This window comes from Aspergillus neoniger, assembly GCF_003184625.1.
Source record: "Aspergillus neoniger CBS 115656 unplaced genomic scaffold BO87scaffold_2, whole genome shotgun sequence".
Classification (NCBI taxonomy): domain Eukaryota; kingdom Fungi; phylum Ascomycota; class Eurotiomycetes; order Eurotiales; family Aspergillaceae; genus Aspergillus; species Aspergillus neoniger.
In genome coordinates this window covers 1,146,321-1,166,863 of record NW_020291130.1, presented here as the reverse complement: position 1 = coordinate 1,166,863, position 20,543 = coordinate 1,146,321, and the positions used below count along the sequence as shown (strand labels likewise).

The 20,543-nt window shown below is 49.1% G+C and overlaps 9 protein-coding genes across 9 annotated transcripts; 5 read left to right on the top strand and 4 right to left on the bottom strand.

Moving 5' to 3' along the window:
- Positions 1-1,405: 1,405 nt before the first annotated feature.
- On the top strand, positions 1,406-3,724 carry cpcA (amino acid starvation-responsive transcription factor GCN4; the record flags this gene model as incomplete). Its single annotated transcript, XM_025624603.1, has 2 exons — positions 1,406-1,513; positions 2,108-3,724. 2 exons carry the CDS (start codon positions 1,406-1,408, stop codon positions 3,722-3,724), a joined length of 1,725 nt encoding a protein of 574 aa, XP_025484856.1.
- A 980-nt stretch (positions 3,725-4,704) lies between these two features.
- BO87DRAFT_81702 (asparagine synthetase domain-containing protein) lies at positions 4,705-6,838 on the bottom strand. The gene is made up of 2 exons (XM_025629593.1): positions 6,070-6,838; positions 4,705-6,021 (listed from the first exon to the last, which is right to left on the bottom strand). Exons 1-2 carry the CDS (start codon positions 6,808-6,810, stop codon positions 4,972-4,974), a joined length of 1,791 nt encoding a protein of 596 aa, XP_025484855.1. The 5' UTR covers positions 6,811-6,838; the 3' UTR covers positions 4,705-4,971.
- Positions 6,839-6,988: 150 nt separating this feature from the next.
- Positions 6,989-9,865, top strand: BO87DRAFT_325117 (guanine nucleotide exchange factor VPS9). The gene is made up of 5 exons (XM_025620089.1): positions 6,989-8,572; positions 8,625-8,702; positions 8,758-8,933; positions 8,984-9,609; positions 9,673-9,865. Exons 1-5 carry the CDS (start codon positions 7,210-7,212, stop codon positions 9,716-9,718), a joined length of 2,289 nt encoding a protein of 762 aa, XP_025484854.1. The 5' UTR covers positions 6,989-7,209; the 3' UTR covers positions 9,719-9,865.
- Positions 9,866-10,015: 150 nt separating this feature from the next.
- On the bottom strand, positions 10,016-11,555 carry BO87DRAFT_403272 (uncharacterized protein; the record flags this gene model as incomplete). Its single annotated transcript, XM_025625757.1, has 3 exons — positions 10,016-10,366; positions 10,461-11,388; positions 11,443-11,555. 3 exons carry the CDS (start codon positions 11,553-11,555, stop codon positions 10,016-10,018), a joined length of 1,392 nt encoding a protein of 463 aa, XP_025484853.1.
- A 2,166-nt stretch (positions 11,556-13,721) lies between these two features.
- BO87DRAFT_438568 (uncharacterized protein) lies at positions 13,722-14,506 on the top strand (the record flags this gene model as incomplete). Its single annotated transcript, XM_025627893.1, has 2 exons — positions 13,722-14,390; positions 14,447-14,506. 2 exons carry the CDS (start codon positions 13,722-13,724, stop codon positions 14,504-14,506), a joined length of 729 nt encoding a protein of 242 aa, XP_025484852.1.
- Positions 14,507-15,418: 912 nt separating this feature from the next.
- BO87DRAFT_372524 (uncharacterized protein) lies at positions 15,419-15,926 on the top strand. Its single transcript, XM_025622316.1, has one exon. The coding sequence runs from the start codon at positions 15,567-15,569 to the stop codon at positions 15,822-15,824; it is 258 nt and encodes an 85-aa protein (XP_025484851.1). The 5' UTR covers positions 15,419-15,566; the 3' UTR covers positions 15,825-15,926.
- A 470-nt stretch (positions 15,927-16,396) lies between these two features.
- On the bottom strand, positions 16,397-16,768 carry BO87DRAFT_81637 (uncharacterized protein). The gene has a single exon (XM_025629592.1). It carries the CDS (start codon positions 16,717-16,719, stop codon positions 16,483-16,485), a length of 237 nt encoding a protein of 78 aa, XP_025484850.1. The 5' UTR covers positions 16,720-16,768; the 3' UTR covers positions 16,397-16,482.
- Positions 16,769-17,442: 674 nt separating this feature from the next.
- BO87DRAFT_438566 (uncharacterized protein) lies at positions 17,443-18,211 on the top strand (the record flags this gene model as incomplete). Its single annotated transcript, XM_025627892.1, has 3 exons — positions 17,443-17,637; positions 17,712-18,050; positions 18,112-18,211. Exons 1-3 carry the CDS (start codon positions 17,510-17,512, stop codon positions 18,209-18,211), a joined length of 567 nt encoding a protein of 188 aa, XP_025484849.1. The 5' UTR covers positions 17,443-17,509.
- Positions 18,212-18,858: 647 nt separating this feature from the next.
- Positions 18,859-19,832, bottom strand: BO87DRAFT_421515 (WD40 repeat domain-containing protein; the record flags this gene model as incomplete). Its single annotated transcript, XM_025627059.1, has 2 exons — positions 18,859-19,330; positions 19,543-19,832. The coding sequence occupies 2 exons, from the start codon at positions 19,830-19,832 to the stop codon at positions 18,859-18,861; spliced, it is 762 nt and encodes a 253-aa protein (XP_025484848.1).
- Between the last annotated feature and the right edge of the window lie 711 nt (positions 19,833-20,543).

Genomic DNA, 20,543 nt, shown 5'->3' with positions numbered 1-20,543 from the left:
AGATGTAAGGAGGGGGGGAAGGGAAAGGGAGAGGGAGCATATGCAAAAGGGATCACACATCACGGCTAGTACTACTATTGTTATTCGTGCAGTTGTCTCGCATTCGCAGGGTCTGCCTAATCAGCTTGAATGGAAGGGACTAGTTGCCCTCAGGCTAGGTGTACCATGCAGCACGAATCAATCCCGTAAGTTTCAAGATGAACACGAAAATGAAAGCTTGGTTTTACTCTTCCCGAGTCGTAGACGACAAGTTAGTGTACTGTGTACTGTGTAGTGCTGACCAGGCATCATCGACTCCCTGAACAAGACGTCATCGCCGGCGGCTGCCTGGGGACAGGACAGGCATGGTATAACCGGCCTGCATACGGCGGAGATGCGCGCGCGCGCCGCGGCTGATGTATGCAGACGCTGATTGGCATCCCCACTCGGAGCAGGTTGCAACGGTATCTATTAGCTAGCAGGCATGTACATACGTACGACATGTGCGATCTCGAGATGTGTTGAATTGTCCGTCTCCTGATTAACTGAGGGGGTGAATTGGCAGGAGATGGTAGGTACATAGGTTGTGAAGTCAGAATTGTTGCCTAGTATTCTCCCTCCATTTACTCCTTCTAGACCCCGATCTTAGAAATGCCAACTTCGGATGGAAAATGGAAATGGACACAAGTGAATTTTTTTTCCGCTTTGCAGGTAATTGGCTTTTAGGTTTCACATGGGCCGGTTGGTCCCGTGCATTACTAATTACTCCGGAGTAGAATGAGGAATTCCAATAGTCTTGGTCTAGTCTAGTAGTTATCTTTTATGCTCCGCCCGGAATATACGACGCACCTCCCCGGAGATAATACGACCCCCCCGACGAATATACCATCCCTGTTACAGCGAGAATAATCTCCTTAAAATCTGACGGGACCGGATTCAATTTAATTCCCTTGTAATTGTGTGAATCCTTTCTAGGGCAATATTTCGCCAAGGGTCGTTTTAATTTGAAATCTCATTTGTGGTCAGATGAAGGCCGGAACGTCTCGGTGTCTTGATAGAGTTTGACCCGAGTGGAATTTCACGCCCTTCGAGCGACTTTGGCGAGGAGAGGGGCTGCAGGGCGGGGAGGGAATTAGGGAAAGGATCCTCCGACCGGGTGAAAAAACCCTGGTTGCAAACCGGCTCTCTGTCTTTTTTGTCTAGTATCCCTTGGTGCGGCATCGTATTCCTGCGGCCCCAGTGAACCGGGACAAGGACACGGTAGCCAGGAGTTGAGGCTTAGATAGATAGATCCTCCAGAGCACACAGGGAGTGACAGTCGCACGGGACAAGAAAGTGATGGACACAAGGACAGGTCTCATTCGCAGACAGTTGAGACATTGAGGCTCAGGCTCAGCCCCAATGACACCCCCGGGCGCTGCACCAAATGCAGACCCCGACGGGCTGTGATGAAGGCCCAGAAATGCATGGTGCCTGCTGGTTGGCCAATGGGTCCGGTCGGCGGCACGGGTGCGAACCGGTTTCATCACCCACAGTAAGTCGCGCGGCCTCTTTTTTTTTTTTTTTTTTTTATTTCAATTTTGTTTTTTTCTTAGTTTCTTCCTTTCAGATTAGTCTCGTGGTGGAGTTCAATGAAGGAGTCGAAGCAGGGCCAGGAATCCAAGGTTGAGGGGGGCCTGCTGCTACTGGGCCAGTGACCTGCAAGTGACATTTCCGTTGCGGGCTGAATGGAGGAAAACCTACGTACCTGCCTGGTACTACACAGTAGAATACAGGATAATTGAGACGTGCTGCTCCAGGCACGGGAATGCCTGGGGCTCCTGCAAACCCCACTTATTGGATCTGGCAGCCAATCGTGGGCTTTACTGTCCCTATGACTCACACCTGCTGACCGCGTAAGATTGACTATCCCCAATCAGGCTAGGGCACCAGGCGGGGGTCCGATCAATGGTGATTGGCGGAGAGATCCGGGCAAGACCGCACACACAAACAGTTAAGAAGTGCCTGGCTTCCCGTCGCTGCCTGGCGCTTCTTTTCTCCCTCCTTTTTCTTTCTCTCCCACTTCATCTTTTCTTCCCACTCCACACATCTCTCTATTCATTTTTATCACAACTCAGTCACCATACAGCATCATACTTATACCGCTTCTGATACTCCGTGCTTTCAAAATGGCCTGCTAAACGCCTCCCCCGCACCAGCTACGTCTTTCTCGTACGAGACAGACACCATAGATCCTCTTCGGACCTCGTCTTTTTCTAATCTCTCCTCTTCCACCCCCTCAGAGTCTCCTGTCCCAGGACCTCTGAACTTTAGCATCGCTTTGCGTAGCTCAAGTTCTCCGAACAACGCTTTCCCGTTCGACATCTCGTCGTTCACCACGGATACCCAACAGCAATCATGGCTTCCCACGCCCCCGCCTCAGCAGCCATCGGCTCCAGTGAATTCGATTCTCAGCGACAACAACAACAACAACAACAATCCCAGTCCCCTTCCGCAGGACTTCGTGCTCTTTCCCGCTCCGTGTCCCCCGCCGCAACCCAGGGACTCGCGTGCTCAAGCACCGATCAATTCTACCCCTAGATTATCCGCATATCAACCTTCTCTGGTCCAACCAGGGTATCCTGTTAGACGACACTCTTCAGCTTTGCATCAGCAGCTCCCAGGCTCGCCTGCGCAGGTTCCTCTTTCGGCCAGATTAGCCGCTCAATCTTCCGGATATTCATCGTCTCCGTCTTCTTGGTCTCACCCCGCTCTGCGAAAGCATCTCGCGCGTCGGTTCGCAACACCTGCCGCTTCGAATTCTACTCCTGCAGTGAACAACACTGCCTACTCTAACCGCCCACCCGTCCCTCTATTTAACGACAAGACGGTCAACTATTCCGCCTTTCAGAATCAGCACAACCAAAACCTAAAGAAAAAATACGCTTCGTATCTACACCATCGCCGCATCATGTCTACCCCCAACATCGCTCAAGGTAAGCCCGTCACTTGGGCAGTGCACGCTTATGTATACGGTGCTAAGACAGTTCTAGATTTCCCTGAGCTTTTTGATCTTCAGTCCAACCGCTTTGGGGACGATCTCAGCTCCCCAGAGTCCAACATGCTTTCGCCCCAGATCAACACTTCGTTCTTCAGCCCGATGGGTGAGATCGCCCCTCCGGGCACCGTCTCGCCGAAGGATCTGTTCTTCGATGCTTCGGCTCCCCCATCGACGACTTTCACCGATCTCAGCACTCCCCCGCTGGATACGCCCGGCTTCTTCAGTCAGAACACATCTCCCATGATCAACACCGAGATGGATCTGAATGCTGTGCCTGAGGAGTGGGAGTCTCTGTTCCCTCAGGATGGGTTTTCTCTGGACCTGGACTCGGCTGCCCTTGAGCTTGCTGCTTCGCTTCAACAGCCCAAGGCGACCGGACCCCCTCCGACTCCAGTGATCCGTGACAGCGCCTCGCCTGCGCCGTCTGCCTCTCCTGCCCCATCCCGTCAGGGTACCAAGCACTCCACAGTGGCCGGTGTCAATGCGCGCCAGCGGAAGCCGTTGCCTCCGATCAAGTTTGACTCTGCCGACCCCGCCGCCATGAAGAGGGCCCGCAATACCGAGGCTGCTCGCAAATCTCGTGCTCGCAAGCTTGAGCGTCAAGGCGAGATGGAGCGTCGTATTGAGGAGCTCGAGCGGATGCTTGAAGAGTCCAAGCAACGCGAGGAGTACTGGCGAAGCATGGCCAAGACTGGCACCAATTGATCTAAAAAGTTTCTTGGGTTTTCATTTTTTGGGTTTGGCATGGGGTTTTGGTTTTTGGTATCTGTATTGTGCTCATTGTGCTATTCTTATCCCTAGTGGGCTCTGTGGGCGGGGGCGTTGAGCCTCCTGCCACCTGTCGGAAGCATCATTCAGTCTCTTGAGTGATGCTTCCGACAGTTGAAAAGTTTCCTTTTGTTCTTGCGCCATTCACTATGGAGCTTACACAGTGTACTTTTCGGTAGATCTGCATCTCTGCATCTGCTGCTGTGATTTACTCATCCCCAGTTATGTACTGCGGGTCTGTTTTATGGTTCTTCTGCCTTTTCTGTTTCTATGGCCGGTTCTGATGTCTCCCACCTATCGGGATTGACTCGTGGCCACTAATCTCTTTATCTATCTCGTGTACTTGACTGATTCGAGTGCCTTTTATGTTATTATCGTTGCGCTTATGTACCAGACTGTGAACTATGGTATTCTCCAATTCAAGTATCTTATATGCGCATTATATCTTCTTTGTAACCGTTTTCGCTCCGCTAAAGCTCTTGGCCAGTAGTTCCGTAGAAGCTGCCACAAACAACCCTTTCGAGCTTCCTCATTCACGTACATGTACCAAGACTGAATTGGTTTCACTATCGTACATTTAGCCACTGATATAGCCAACGTCACTCGTAACCCATCTACATTTCCATCTGTTTCATGTATGTGCAAGTGCATATGTGTATGCAATCGACTCAGCTCAGACTTGCCTTTTTATCTACTTCATAGACAAACAACCTCTTGCTTGCCCGAACCATCCATACCCTCGCGCCCGACCAACAAACCGAACCGACATCCAGTATACCAACACACTCATGAAAATGCTTCCGTAGAAAGCGCCATCTAAGCGTGTGGGAAGTACCAGTCCTGGTTCCATCAGGAGATCCCGCTCCGTTTCACGGTGCAGGGAGTCCCCTAGATGATGGGCAGGCGGTTGCATTCCCACGGGTGATAAAACAGGTGTGGCGATGAGTGTGTTGTGGGGGTCACTGGAGCCGTGTCTGCTTGAGGGTCGAAACGAGAGAGTGCGGGATGGGGAGCATAGATCGAAGAGGCGGTCTCAGAAGTATCTGATCCAGAGTTGTCATCATTGCTGGTCTGTGTTGATGTGATTGGGGGGTGGAGGCATGTTATGGTACGTCAAAGACGTATTGGGGGAATTTGAAGGGGAGGGTGTTGATGGAAGGAAAATAAAAACAAAGGAAATCTATTCAGGTAAGAGCATCAGTCCCCTTTACCTTGCTCTTCTCCATCTTGGCTGTCCTGGACCCAAACTGGATTGCTCGCTTCTTCTCGCGGGCGACGTTCGTCATGCCGAGTCTCAGTGCAACTAGACGGAGGGCCTTTTTCTCCGAATCGAGCCCTGCCTCTGGTGAATCCGCTGGTGGAGAAGGGGTGCCGAAGCCGCATTTCTCCCAGACTGGGAGCTGCACAACCCAGGAAACAAACTCCTCGTCGAGCAACGGAAACCGCGCTTCGCGACCCCAGTGTGCAATGACTCGATTGTCACGGCCCAAGTTTCGCTTTCCAAGGCGGCTGACGTCAAGGTTGATCTCGTCGATGAGGCCCGCGAACCCATCCCGAGAAAATGCTGCTCCATGTCTCGAATATCCTGCAAATAGCTCATCTGCGCCAAGGCCAGACAGCAGCACTCGTGCCGAAGTGGCATATTGCATGGGCTGAGCATCGATCTGTCGACTGTCGAATGCCAGCCCTTGACCACGCGAAGCGAAATATAATGCGCAGGCTATGGATAGATCCATCTCCGTATTGTGGGGTCTCATCAGACGCTTGACAGTCTCACGGTGCGCAAGGGTTTCCTGGTACGGTACATCTACCGCAACAAATCGCCAGTTGCGATCGGGGCACACTCTCTGCAACTCTGCGAATGCCGCCCGGCCGGTAATACGGTCAGGGCAGCTTTCATACACGGAGCCAGTAGCCTCTCCCTTGCCCTTTGCGGCGGCCGCAACGCGCGGGTTTTCGAATGCCACGTTGAGCAAATCAATGACTTCCTCCTTTGGTAGAATCTCATGAGAGAGCCTAGCGAGTAATGTGCAGTCGAGGCCACCGGAAAACAGTACGGCGACTTTCACATTGCTCCCTGATGAAGCAGTCGGAGGTTCTCGTACATTCTGAATTCGCATTGCCAAGGACTGACGTAGTTTTTGCTCGAGTTCCTTGACAGCGGTAGTTTCAACAGTTAGTGAAGGAGCTTCTCCTTCGGGTATAGATTTATTCATCGGAGGGACGGGGTTTCTCTACATAATTGTTAGCTAGGTAAAATCAGAAAAGGAAGAGGTGCGTACAGGATGAAGAGGGAGATCGGATGTATTATGCTCCCAGAAAAGAGTCTGTATGCAACTTGTATCGAACGAAGGTGTACCAGCACTCTTCGTTGCGATCGAGTTATCCTGGAATATAGCATGTTCTAAGTCAACCACATACACTCCGTCTGTCTCGACCTCACTAAAGTTGGTCGAAGATGTGCCATCGCAGAGACTGCACAGCTTGAAGGCCCCCGACTCATCAACACCTTGGAGTAGAGAGCGTCTTCCAAGTGAGTCTCTCGTGAAGAATAGTTTTGAATTGATCGCATCATAGAACACAAAAGCAAAGGGACCAGAAATGCTACTGATAACATCCAGAACACCTTGAACAGCACTCGTACCCAAATCTGCTGACGAAGTGGCCTTCGATTGGTGGTTTACAGCCTGCAATAACAGCTTAAAGATCAGCTCCGCATCATTGCCCTGGATAGGTTCACCTGATATCTTCCAGGCGTCTCCATTGTAGCACAACACGGACTGCGTAGTAGGATCCACTAATGGCTGGGGCACAAGACAGCCACCTCTCATCGACAAGACTGTGGAAACAAAGGTAAGCTGAGTAGCAATGGGCTCTTCATTGCTTGACCGTGAATTGGTTATCTTTTGTTCAACGCTATGAACATGGTAATTATCAGGTCCTCTTTTCCGCAACAAGCAGCAAGTCTCCTCATTAGGAAGCACAGCTCCTGATGCGCTAAGAGAGAAGAAAATACCACACATGGTAGCAAGCAAACCGCAAGCGAGACGCTGGCGGGGATTTAGTTAAGGGGAAAGAGAAAGGAAGAGGAAAGAGAAACACAAGAAGAGAGCCGGAGGTCGGGGGAACGATGATCCCCCGCCGCTGATTGCGGGCTGTCATCCTCGGCGCTGATGGAGCTTACTCCCCTATCTGGGGTCCCTTTCTGCTATATTTCCGCAATTTCTCCCCTGACACCTACTTTGATTGACTCTGGGGCCTCGAAGTCTGTTGCCAATATTAGCTGACCCGACATTCGTGGTCTATTACGTGGCAGCCCCGGGAACCACGTCTCCGCATATTCCCCTCATGATGATCCATGTTTCTACCTAACGAGGCTCTTTTGATTTCTAGTTTGACTTTGGCGTGCATGCAGGTTGCTTATGTCTGCGATAGAACCCTCGGAATCCCCGGCTCCTAGTGGTCATGGGGAGGCCCAGCCGGCCGTTCACAACGATTCTAGTTCGACTGAACAAGTGAGCTTGACTAACCTCGAGCCTGCCGCGGAGCAACAGGATGACACCTCAGGAGTGCCGATGACCAGCCAAAAAGCGCAACAAGGCGACATGGAGGAGAGTGCTCAGGGCGAAGCGCAGGCCACCATCACGGAGTCCCCAAGCACGATGCCGATACCGTCCGCCACAGATCCCTCGAATCCTGTGTTGCCTCCCCGGGAATCGCTTCCGGAGCGGATGAAGGGGCTTTCTATCACCACGACGGCAAGACCGGAGCCTGCCACGTCGCCAAATGCAGAGACCCCTCCTACTCCCCCAGCGAAAGATGAACTTTATGTGTCCTCAAACCCTCACTCCGCGATTACACACTCGCCCGCGATCGAATTGACTGATAAGGAGTTGCCGGAGGTGCCTGAAAGTGACCGAGATGGGAGGAAGAATACTGCTGGTGGTGACAATGACTCCCAGTCGGAAATCCAGAGCATTATGGATCAATTTCAAGACTCCACGCGCGGCGATGGGCAGGAACAGATAATGTCTCCCCGCTTGGAATTAGCCGAGCAGTTCCTGGGTGGACAAAGCCACTTTCCCCCTCGTCAGTCAAGCCTAGATCACAGTAAATCGGCGGCTGACGAATCGCGCATGCCCAAGTCTGCGACAGGGGTATCTTCTGTCTCGGCTGAGAAACAACCCGCGAAGACTCCCAAGAGTTCTGCTGCCGACGAGGCCAAGTTAAGTCGGCGTTCGTCGACATCAACAATCCCTCCGCCACCCGAGCCTGAGCCAGATCAACCTTTTGATTTCCATCGCTTCTTAGAGCAACTGCGTCACCGTACTGCGGATCCGGTTGCCAAGTTCCTACGCTCATTTCTCCATGAATTCGGGAAGCGACAATGGATGGTTCATGAACAAGTCAAGATTATCAGCGATTTCTTGGTGTTCATCACAAACAAAATGGCTCAGTGTGAAGTATGGCGCGATGTGTCCGACAGCGAATTTGACAACGCCAAAGAGGGGATGGAGAAGCTCGTAATGAATAGACTATATTCCCAAACCTTTTCCCCAGCTATTCCGGGTCCGCCCACAATTCCGCGAAGTGCGAGTAGAAGCAAAAGGCGTGAGATGGAGAGGATGCATGGCCCATGGAGACGAGGGCAGCATCAGGAGGATATCGAGCGAGACGAAGTTCTCGCACAGAAGATGCGGATTTACAGCTGGGTTAAAGAAGAGCATCTGGACATACCGCCAGTGAGCTCTCACGGTCGTCGTTTTCTGAATTTAGCTCAGCAGGGTATGTGATGGGCCCTCTTTTCTTCGATCGACATTTATCTAACCGGTTACAGAATTGTTGAAAATCAACGGCTATCGGGCTCCTCGCGATAAAGTTATCTGCATACTGAACTGCTGCAAAGTCATCTTCGGTAGGTACTAGACTTAATGCAAGGGCGGAGGTGACATATATGCTAATGTTCCAAGGTTTACTGAGGAACTCTAAAAGATCTGACACGTCTGCCGATTCTTTCGTGCCGCTCTTGATCTACGTGGTGCTGCAGGCCAATCCCGAACATCTAGTATCGAACATACAATATATCCTGCGGTTCCGCAACCAGGATAAACTCGGAGGGGAAGCTGGGTACTACTTATCATCACTGGTAAGCTAACTCCTGTAATTGTTCACGACTCTATTCTGACATCTTATTAGTCAGGAGCGATTCAATTCATCGAAACACTAGACCGAACGAGCCTAACAGTGAGCGATGAAGAATTCGAGCGAAGCGTTGAAGCCGCCGTATCGGCTATTGCCCAGCAAAACCGCAAGTCCGAGACCTTGGAGCGCCAAAACTCAGGCCGTTCCGCCGAAGGCTCTCAATCCGCGCCACGAAGCTCTGCTGACACGCAACGCACGGCCGTGCGCAAGGAACCATCGCAATCTAGCGATGAAGATTCGGCCCCAGTAGCAGGGCTTCTGCGGACCATTCAGAAACCATTGTCGACCATTGGAAGGATTTTCTCTGACGAGCCAGATTCCCCTCAAGATCGGCCCGCGCAGTCTGGGGCATCGCCACGACTGACACCGAACGTGTACCAGCCACCCCGTAATAGCAGCGAAGGCCGGCGATCGACGGAGAGGCCACGCAGTGCAGCCTCTCCGCAGGTTCCTAGGGCGGATGCTCAAGATGCTGCTGCGCGTCAGGCCAGTTCGGAGGATGCAGAGGCACGGAGAATCCATCGTGCAGAGCACAACAACGTCGTAGAGACGCTGTGTAATATGTTCCCTAACCTTGACCGCGATGTTATTGATGATGTGGTCAAGATCAAGGGGGAAAGGTAAGTTGTTCCTTGCTTCTACATAAGGAGAGATGTATGAAGTAGCTGACACTGGCAATGCAGGGTTGGGTTGGCAGTAGACGCGTGCCTTGCTCTTAGTGCTGAGTGAACGGAGTATGGTGGAAGTTGGTCAAGGACAGGCGATTACATTGAGAGGATTGACTTTCGGGGTTATACTCCTTCTTCATTTGTACTGTGACCGATCATGTACTTATTGCCTGGACTAATTGCATATAATAATACTGCTAAATGGTAGCCATACCACACAGAAATAACTAGACTACCGAACAGGACTTCTACAGAAATCAGCCGCTCACTGAGGCCGGGGCATATTAGTGTGTCCTGGGCCACTCGGCATGACTGAATGAGTATACAACACCATCAGGAGAGTGAAAACTAGCAATCATCAAGGCACTCCCTTCTCAAGAAACAACTCATCGAACGCACAAGCCTCCAACAGATCCTTGTATTCCTCCACCAGATCCCAAAACTTCGCATCAGCAGGGGTTAATAACTTGAAGCCATGAAGGCCTGTCCTGCACCAAAGGAGATTATACTCGTTGTAACAGCCGTCGTAAGAGAAATCCCCGTAAGCCAAGGCCTGCAGATGCAAGTATCCTTCGCGCCCAAAAGCCCATTCGGCGTAAGAAGGCAGAACATCATGGGCTACAGAACTTTCTGGTTTATGTTCGTGTAACCAGTGCCCATTTGCTCTGATATGAAGTACTTTGATAGTGGTGCTGAGACTGTGGTCGCCCTGTTCCAGAGGATTATAGGTCAGCATTTGACAGCAATCCATGTCAATATTATAGAAACTGAAAGGGGAAGGGGGCAGATAGGGTGGCGAATACCGCAAATGTACACATATCCTCGATACATGTCGAGACTCCGAGAAATTCCAACCCTGGATCGTGGGATATGCTGGGTCGGAATTCAAGAGACCCAAACAGATCTCCGTCTCCGTAGTGGCCGTATTCTGCATTCACGAGCGAGTGCGTGACGAGGCGCTTCAGTGTGGGCTTGTGATGCAACATGCTTTGACATATATCATCCCAGGAGACTGCTGGGAGCATAAGATAGAGATCCGTCAAGCCGGAAAAGGCCCCGAGGAAGGTTTTCACGGTGTCGTTGACATTATCCTGTGACTCGTCGGTTATTTGGTTTAGCTTTTCCGGGTTGAATGTCAACTCGAGCAGTTTCAGCCTTAGAGGCACGCGTGAGCGAACGATTTGCCGAAGAAACCTAAATGTCCCGGGGCAGTTGATGAGTTGCATGGCTTGGAGTCGCTCTACGTTCAGAGCACCGACTAATTGGACCTTCATGGGGCTGAAAGATACCTGGGAGAGAGTCAAGCGTTCAAGAGCTGTGAGAAGGGGAATCGGTCTTTCTATAAGTGGAAGACCAAGCACGCATTGCGCAAAGAAGTTTTGTGGCATCCATATATTTAGAGCGGGCAATTTTCGAAAACCTTCTTCCCAGGCCAGTCTAGCGCTGTCCCAGCCGACAAGATCGAGGTGCAGTGCCTTCAATTGAGCTCCACGTGCAGCGATAAACTGTCTAACCGAATCGAAATCAACAAAGCGCTTGAGACCTCTCCAGGATAGGGATTGGAGCTTAGAAAGCTGAACAAGATTTATGACGCATGACGCTTGTTGGATTTTGGCTACAGCACAGTCGCTATCAGTGAGGAGAGAGATAGTAGTGATGTTCTTTTGGGTCTCTAAGAACCTGTGGATGAGGGGAACCACTTCGTCGGAAAGACACGCTTTTAGATCCCACCTAAAGCATGTTAGTGTTGACTCGGCGTAGTGCATCAGAAATCAGTATCTGTACCGGAAGCTCTGAAGTTGGCCCTGAGGGATTCCCGATGCCATGCCCTGCATGTTGTGTGTCAAGATCGGAATGCAGTCAAATGTAGTGGTCGGGTACAGTATCGATTCTGGCATGGATTCATCAGAATCATCCGGAGGAGTTTTTAGCCTGCTGTTCAGGAAATCATGCAAAGAACAGAATTGATAACTTTCTATCTCATGACATGCACTCCACAGCCTGAGGTGCTCTGTATGCACTAAAAGCGAGTGATCTAATCTCGTGATTGCGTCGTTCAAGAACTGAGCTGATGGGTGCGTTGCTCTTATAATGAGTGATTCATATAGACGTGAAAGCAACTTTACATAGATGTTTTTGGAGACTTCACAGAGGTTTTTGAGATCCCTGCGAGTCACCTGGGATGGCGAGTTAGTCTGTTTCAAACGCTTCTGGAGAGGGACAGAGGACTGCTTACATGATCGAGCACCATGCGCAGTAGTTCGAGGGGTAGCCTGTCTAGCATCGTGATATCGATAGTCACTCGAAATAGTAGTTGTAGATGAATACTGTTTTCATGTTAGAGGCGAATCTTGAGGCGGGGCCCCACTGGCATGATATACCGGGGGTTCAAGTCACACAATATAGTATGTGGCGAGGTGAAGGTGTCCTAGTGGCTACTAGTATAAATATGAACACCTTTCATGTTGCCTGGACCTATGAATAGCCTTTGTCGACTTCGTACGATCTAGTCTATGGACTATGTTGTTGTCGCGATAAGATGTTGGGGCGGAGGTGGGGGGCAGTTGCCGTAGATCGTACAGGCAAAAGTCTAATAAATGTCTTTGGGAAGGAGGCATTCTATGTGAACTTGATGAAAAAAAGAGGAAACTGGCCAAAGTTGGCGGTAACTTCCGCGCATATATAGGCTGATTCATTATGTGCTGAATAAGTCCCAGCTCTGAAAGGGGGATGCGAGTGTCATTCTATTCGGATAGGGCAAAGTCTCATGAAGCGGTAGCAGTCAAGATCCATCCTAGTGCGCTGTAAGTAGTAAACCCTCCGGATAACAACTGCTAGACTATCCGGTAAACGACTATAATCTTAAGCTGATAGCTCAGAAAGTACATCAGTTATAAGATTACGGGTGAATGTGAGGTCAGATCCTCACACGATGGTGTCATTCCCCCGCTATATTATGCTGTAAATTGTACCAGTGGTAATGTAGTCAATAATCATATTACTTGGTAGAGGATGGTAGAGGGTCATCCCAGATTATTGACAGCAAAGCTGTACAGCCAAGGGATCAACATCGCCCGGAACGGGCCGAGCAATTGTGTCCATCCCAGAGATGTATCATCATCATTTTCAACATTTTTGAGACTGACAGCACCAGCGCACTGACGGAGACTTCAATGTGAGCGGGGTAGGCAAGACCGTAGACTACGGCGTATTGTCTCATTGGTCACAGATATAGTATCATGGATAGTACCTACCGAGATAGCAAAGTAAGACAAAAAGCTTGCAGCCGGCTAAATAAGCGGATGAGATGGTGATGTGCGGAGCAGGATTCGGACTCCGTATATGACCGACTCAGCCACTATCTTAGATGTTCAAATAGCCCCACAATGGGGACGTATACATGGTAATGAGACAATTGAGCAAGCAGAGATAGTCCGAGCAAATAACGGTAGCTCCGCAAGCGACTCAATCGAAGATATAAGGCAAATGTAACACTAGTACTAGCCTTCAGCATACAATAAATTGATACTGTATCGGTATTTGTTTCATTCCGACACCCTTGAACATTCCGTCTAAAGATAGCGCATGAATTGGAAACTGGTCGAGACATGTTTAGCGCTTTCGGGGCATGTATAGTGGCATATTCGCTATCAAATAATCCCTGCAAATGCCTCTATGTACCTTATCGGGCCAATGAGTATCGATGACCCTAGGTTCCTTTCATATTGTCCTCGATGATGTCGGAATAGACAGCACAGATTTGTTCGTACATTACCGTTATTTGCTGAGGGGGGGGGTTAAGGGAAATAAAATAAAGATGGAAGTGCAATCAAAACTTAAAAAAGCACTTGACATTTGGATGTGCTTGTCCCCAAGGTAGTCTACACTAACTTCTCCTTCAATCTCTAGCCTCCCATTGATCCTAACAGATTGATTCCTGACAAACTCCGCTTTGCTGTCTAGTATGTGGCCTTTCTCCCTAATAAAATGCTGGATGATAAAAGATCAAGCGAATGGAATAACAAAAAGACATAGTAACTACTACGAAAGCCAGTAATATTCCAATGCATGGTCATGATGTTTCTTCGAAAAGCAAACCGGAGCGAGGTGAATATATAGCTTTGAACGAAGACGAATCTACTGAAGGCCCTGAATCTCCGGTGCCTAAACGCCGGAGGATATTTTCCCTCATATTTTTCACCAAGCCTCTCGTATATGCGCCTTTAGCAATTGCCCTGGCAGGAGCAATAGCATTCTTCTGGATGACCCATACCAGAAATCACTATACATACACCGATTGCGGAGTGACTCCCGACGAAGCGCGAGCACGAGGTTGTTTATTCGAGCCGATGCAACGCGCATGGATTCCTCCAGAGTGCTACTTTCCGGAGGCAACGAAAGATTACGACACTTTTCGGGACAGACAGTGGTACCTAGACACCAAGATGACGATTGACGCCGATGTAGAGAGGTTGGGGGCTGGGGAAGTGCCCGTAGCCTATACGCGCTACTGGCATGACGAGCATTGTACCTATCTTTTCCGAAAGCTCGCCCTTGCGGTCGATATGGGGAAGAACATGATCAATTCGAAGGCTTTGGATATTGAGCATTCGAATCATTGCGCACTGGCCATAGCCAAGAGACTGGCTAGCTCGTACAATGTCTCGTTTGTGGAAGCTGACCGATCCTTGACGGAGAGCCATTTGGGGTTCGAACGGTGCCTACCACTCAAGGTAAGTTGAACCCCTTGAATATGTTACTTTCCTGTTAACCTTTCGTCCCGCTTCAGACTGTCGTTAGTCCGAATAAGGCTGTTCCGGTTTACCCCAAAGGCTCAGGAAGGAACTAAGTCCTGTCACTGTCATTGTTAAATTGGGTTCGCAAAGCAACGAGGACCTTTTTTGGTGACTGAATTCAAAGCTAGATACCGACTTCTTCCAAAATCCAAACGCTCTTTAATGTTATTTGTTTGCAATGGATATTCATTCCAATCATTAGCAATGTTCTCATGTCTTGGATCTTGGGTTTGCATTGGTCCCGATATCTGAGCCTGATATTCTTGTCCTCGTGCACCGATTAGAATCCGTTTAAAGACAAAGGTCTTTTCCATTATGCGGAAGATACGGAGTAGATAAACCAAACATATTTCTAGCCAGGTAAGTCCTCCAGTGTGGTCCTCAAAGCGAAGCGTATTGGCATGCAAGGAGGCTTCCAATGGTAATCACGTGACATACCGAAACGAGTCGTACCGCCCAACCTCGCTTACCGCTAGCGCCATCAGTAGTTCCCCACCCAATCCTATATAAGCAACGTCCCCCCATCTCCCTTTTAGACTTTTTTCTTCTTTCTTTTCTTCATACTTACCTTGTTTGGGTGACTGCGATCAAGAAGGCGGTTCACCACGGATTGGTCCCTGCATTGCACAGCGCGGCGGAACAATCCGTTCAACGGCCTACGGGTCATTGACAGGCGTATTCTTTGGCACTTCTCCTTTTGGAGTTTTTATTTCCTTTTCATCAGTTCTTGAGCCAGTGGCTCGAGGGTGGAGAAGAGGACTTCTTAGTAGTAGACAGCAGCTTAAGTGGTGGCATTGTACCAGCGAATAAGATCTTAGCAGTCTGTGACGGAAGTAACTACCGACTGGAAGGCAATAATATCCGCGATGTTGGGAGCTCGTACTCTGTGCTTGGGTTGCTAAGCCACGGTCGGTGGGTGGCCTATGACGTTGCGGATGCTGGGTCGTGGATGCTGGGTCGCCACCCCGACGTATATAAGTAAATAATATCGCAGCTCATTACTACCTACAATACCTACTACCTGTCTATCATAATTTAAACAAAATCTTTCTTTTCTCCCATCTGTCCTTCTGATTGAAAGTGACACCAAAACAATATCCATTACCTCTGAAAATGCCACACAAAGATACCAACTCGTTGCCCAACGGCACAGACGGTACCTCGGATCATTCCGCCAACCGCCTCGCAGCAACGGGAAATACCCTCGGCGCGTCCGCCTTTGGCACAGGCATGGACCAGAACAGTGCCACGATACCCGAATACCTGTCCACGGGCTCGGATGATCTCAGGCCTTTGAGCAAGGAGGAAGCGGAGAGATTATACGAGGAGAGAATGGAGGAGGAATATGCGAAGCGGGAGGGAGGTGCTTAATTGGTTGCTTTGATCCATATTGATTGAACACTACGGAGTATTGTGTATATATATCAGATTGACCTGCATATTCACCATGAAATTGAAGTAAATACACCAACCTCACATTGATCAAGTAAAGATTGTTGTAAGTACTATGGATATTACTCGCAACATAGTATATATATATATTGAGGCCAGGCGAAGCAACTTATGTATAATGTATATGTGTTAAATGAAGAAAAAAAAGATACCGATCGACGCAACTCGAACCCGTCACCTCCTCAACACCATACAATGCACCAAGACACTCCTACCTCCATATGAAGTCTGTAAAAGTTGCAAAAAAAACTGGTAGCTTCTCTTTGATTGAGCGTGTCATCCTTAGTGCAGGGGCCATGCTAATCTTCTCTGTATCGTTTCAAATTGACCAAATGCCCGAAGGCAATAGTTACCTCTTTACAATGGATTATATAGGAAGAGCGGGTGTTGTTCTACGGTCCTGATTGGCCACTAAGCGAGCCGCCGGGAACACCAAAACTGCCAGCCAGCCTTCACCCCGCGCTGCTTGCCTGAGGACGCACAGTGTAGTAAGTAGTACGGAGGGTCGGTCGGTCGGTCGGTCGGTCGTCGTGGTTGCGATACGCACGGTCTACATCGGTGTTGAGCACGAGCAGGTTCATTCGATGAGGCAAGGACAGAAGATAGCAGTGTCTGCTGTATATGCCCCCCGGTCATCGTCAGAATGGCACGGATTGTCCTCTGGCATATGCGCCTTAACCTGGTATGTCAGCAATAGTACTAACTCAATGGGAAGCGTAGCTCTGCCACACGGAAGAAGTAAAATGCAAATTGCAATAAAAGGAAGAAGAAGAAGAAGAAGAAGAAAGAAGCAATAACAAGCATAAGCCACCATTTGAGATATTATTAGCACTCGAAGTTATGCTCTAATGCTCAAGAATAAGGTGGAATAGAAGAAGAAAAGAAATATAAGGCGAATAGATACTCCTAGTGGCAGTCGAGGGTGGCCCCTCCTATTCCTCTTACGGCGAGATCGGCTATCGGCCAGCCCCAACAACACTCCATCTAGCGGAGTACTTCAGGTGTAACCGACCACTCTCAATCACATAGTGCAAATACAAGCCCACTACGTGTGGTTAAGCATATTTTGCACGACGGAGTTTCTATAATGCTTGAGTCTACGTCATTAATGTTACGAGCTGGGAGAGCCTTGTGTTTGGGATCAACTCAACCATACCCCCAACGGCGCAGCTGAACCGGATCTACGGAGTAGATGCCTGCGATTTACCACGCATGGCATCTGCCTTCCTTCTCTCTTCTCTCTTCTCTCTTCTCTATCATTATATTTATGATACAAGTCTACTGTGAAGCAGATTTGAGTACGAAGAGGTGCTATTTCCTCTCTAAATCTGGTATGCATTGCTACAAATTCAGGTCCCGGTGTCTGGCCACAACGCAGATCGCTGCTTTTGGTTCGGAGTTATCTTATAACGTGCAATTGCAGGCAGTGAGGCTGCCTAAGTAGTCCATAGAAGGCAATGATAGATAGTAGCCTGGATATATAATTCACTTCTCCCACAGATCCTTCTCCAATCTTTTAAACATCATACCCTCCCCCCTCGCATCAATCAACCTACCAATCACACCCGAAACAAACACTATAACTTACTATTATACAAATCAAAATGCGCTTCACAACTCTCTCCGTCCTACTTCTATCAACTTTAACACTAGCATCCGCAGACTCCGACCCAGCCATCGCAAAGCGAGACGACAACACCGATTCAGACTTGTCTAACCCTCTAAGTAACCTGTAAACCTACCCACCTACACATTCCTTACTCTCAACCCCATCTATATCTAGCTAACAAACCATCAAAACAACAGAGTCAACCCAACCACAACCACCACAATGCCCACGCTCTTCCCCGAAGTGCCTACCTCCATCAGATCCGACCTCATCACTGAAGTACCGACCTCTGTCATCTCCGAGATGACGAACCCGACAGCTTGGTCATCAGTCGCGAGCGAGTGGAAAAACGGAATCATTCCATCGTGGTACAGTAGTCTGAATGGGGATGTGAAATCGTACTTTTCGACGGCGTTTGAAACGGCTTCGCCTTCCACCTCGTCTTCGCATGGTGGTGCTGGGCCTGCGGCTCCGAAGGCGACGGGTATGGCGGGTATTATGGGTGCTGCGGGGATTTTGGGGATGGCGATTGTTCTGTAGGTTTGGCTTTGGGGTCACATTCATGTGTATATATATCGTCAAAACGAAGGGTCAAAGGCATGGGTTTGATATATCCACTCAAGAAGATGGGTGGTTGTTGGACGAGGTGGTGGTTCAGAGACCATACAGGAAGGAAAAGAGGTTAAGGATCAGCTGACTCTGGATGGAGTGAATGTCTCAACAGCATCTCGTTTAGCCTGCATGTCAAAACAAATACATAATAGACGGTCTAATGGGATCCAAAAATGAGTGTGGAATCTTCAATACGGAATCCCCCGAAACCTTCCACTGGCCGATGTTCATCAGGAAGCCATAGAATATTGTCCCTCCCGAGGCAGACTAATCCATACTCCACCTTTATTCGATCGTCAACAGCAGCTAGAGAGACCAGATGACCCTCAGTGTCAGTCTCTATGTGATATAGCTCATGCACCGTGCTGACATAATTGCCACTTTCGGAAAAGTGAATGTAGCGCCCAGTGACACCATCGATAGAACAATGCAATTCACACGATGGCACATCCCACAAATCCAAGGTGAGCTTACCACAGCTCTTGGAAAGCACAGCAAGGGTCATATCGTTCGGCGAAAAAGCCATTCTCATACTTAGATCATATGGTTTTCTCAGGTAGATGTGCTTTCTTGTTGAAAGTTCACGAATGCCGACTTTCGTACGGTCAGTGACAGTTACCAGGTGACCATCGTGTGAGACTTCAAATGATATCAGTATAATTGAGCCGTTGATATTCTTGATTTGCTTCCCCGAAAATGGGTCCTATATTTGGACCTGTAGGGTTTCAGGGTCTATGTAATGACCTTGCTATCCGGCCGGAAAGCAGCCTTTATACTGGCGTAAAACTCAATATCTGAATTGTCAATATCCAACTCCAACGCCCGAATAATTTTCCCACTGCCTGTGTCCCAAACCATGATTGTCTCTTCCGCAAATGCTGCAACAAGGCGGCCGTCGCCAGAGAATTCAGGGCCAGTAATGGGATTTTTGAAAGCCTCGAGCTGGTTCTGTGGAGTGCCTGTGGGGAAATCCCAGAGGGTTGCGCCATCAAGCGTGACCAAGAGAACCAAGTTGAATTTACGGGGCAAGGGATGAATAGAATGAATTGAAGAAGTATGGGAAACAGAGGTTGAGTCTCCATTGCCGACCCGTAGGTCCCACAGGCGTACAATGCCATCGCCCCAATCAGAGATTAGCTCGCCATTGGGAGAGAACGCAAAAGTATGAACACGATTAAGGCGATGCTCTAACTTTCCTGAAGCGCTGCTCCAGAGTTTAGTTGTGCCATCCCAGCCGCAAGAGGCGAAAAATTCACCATTGCATGAGAATTCTACCGACAAAGGGTAAAAAATCTGGGGACTGAACTAGCGAACCAGATCTTCCATTCCACACTTTGACCTCGCCAAGGTAAGAGCACGATGCTAGCAGGCCATCATGAGGAGAAAAGGCTAGAGATCTGATAGGGACACTCACACATTTTGATTTGGGATTGCACTGCCATACTCATAGCCGTGTTCCACAAATTCAATATACCTGTATCAGACCCAGTTGCATATATCTGGCCGCCATGTGAGACTGCTGATGCCATAAGACCATCAATCTGACCTTCCAGCGTCTGATGAAACGTAGGGTGGGCAATATTCCACAGCCCTAACGTGTGGGGGTTGGTGGACATGTCCTGTACGAGCACTGCCGTGGGGTGCTCAAGGGATACTGGTAGGACGATGCTATGATATAGTGGTTGGCTTGCGTATGGTTTGGCCATATTGGATTAAAGTTAGGTATACTGGCAAGAGTATTGATTGGCAGGCATAGAAGGATTTGTTATTGACATGGAGTAGTTCATACTGAGACATAATTCTTAATATCATATACTACTGTGTAGGAAGCCAGTAAACTGCACAATACTCATCATTGGTCCAATACATATATATCTTCAACTGACCAGAGACGACCCAGGTACAGGAGGCTTAGCCATAGTAGTCACGCCATTCCATAAGTACTTAGTACACTGGAAATGACTGAACCATTAGTCTGACGCTTCACTACTCGGGTACTAGTACTTGAGAACATCTGGTTCGGTCATCGACTGAAGGATACTGATGATTATTGTTAGTTGACACTTCTTTATATGCGGATAAAAGTCTTCTTCTTGTTTCCAGAACCCCATATTAGGGGTTGCGGTGCGGAGCTAAGTAAGCTTACTCCACTGGTAGTGAAGCATCGCAAACTTAATGACCTAAACCCGAGATAATAGTGGGCGCTCTTGCTGATCGCGGCCTTCGGCTCAGACCTGCCCTTAGTGAAACCGGTCGAAGGCGGGTCAGAACGTTTAGTGATCTTCGTTAAGTGGATTTAATGATATTCAGGGCGAAATCCCAAATATTGAGAGTATTTCAACGCTCATCGTATAGTTATTCTGAGTAATAAGCCCAAGTAAGCAGTCTCACGAGAGATGCCTGGCGGATCCTCGGTA

Coding starts and splice junctions, on each gene's coding strand:
- BO87DRAFT_81637 (XM_025629592.1), bottom strand. CDS start 16,719: ATGGTGGCTTATGCTTGTTATTGCTTCTTTCTTCTTCTTCTTCTTCTT.
- BO87DRAFT_81702 (XM_025629593.1), bottom strand. CDS start 6,810: ATGTGTGGTATTTTCTTCTCTCTTAGCGCATCAGGAGCTGTGCTTCCT. Junction 6,022..6,069: donor CCGATCTCCCTCTTCATCCT/GTACGCACCTCT, acceptor ACAATTATGTAG/AGAAACCCCGTCCCTCCGAT.
- BO87DRAFT_325117 (XM_025620089.1), top strand. CDS start 7,210: ATGTCTGCGATAGAACCCTCGGAATCCCCGGCTCCTAGTGGTCATGGG. Junction 8,573..8,624: donor TCTGAATTTAGCTCAGCAGG/GTATGTGATGGG, acceptor AACCGGTTACAG/AATTGTTGAAAATCAACGGC. Junction 9,610..9,672: donor GTCAAGATCAAGGGGGAAAG/GTAAGTTGTTCC, acceptor CTGGCAATGCAG/GGTTGGGTTGGCAGTAGACG.
- BO87DRAFT_372524 (XM_025622316.1), top strand. CDS start 15,567: ATGCCACACAAAGATACCAACTCGTTGCCCAACGGCACAGACGGTACC.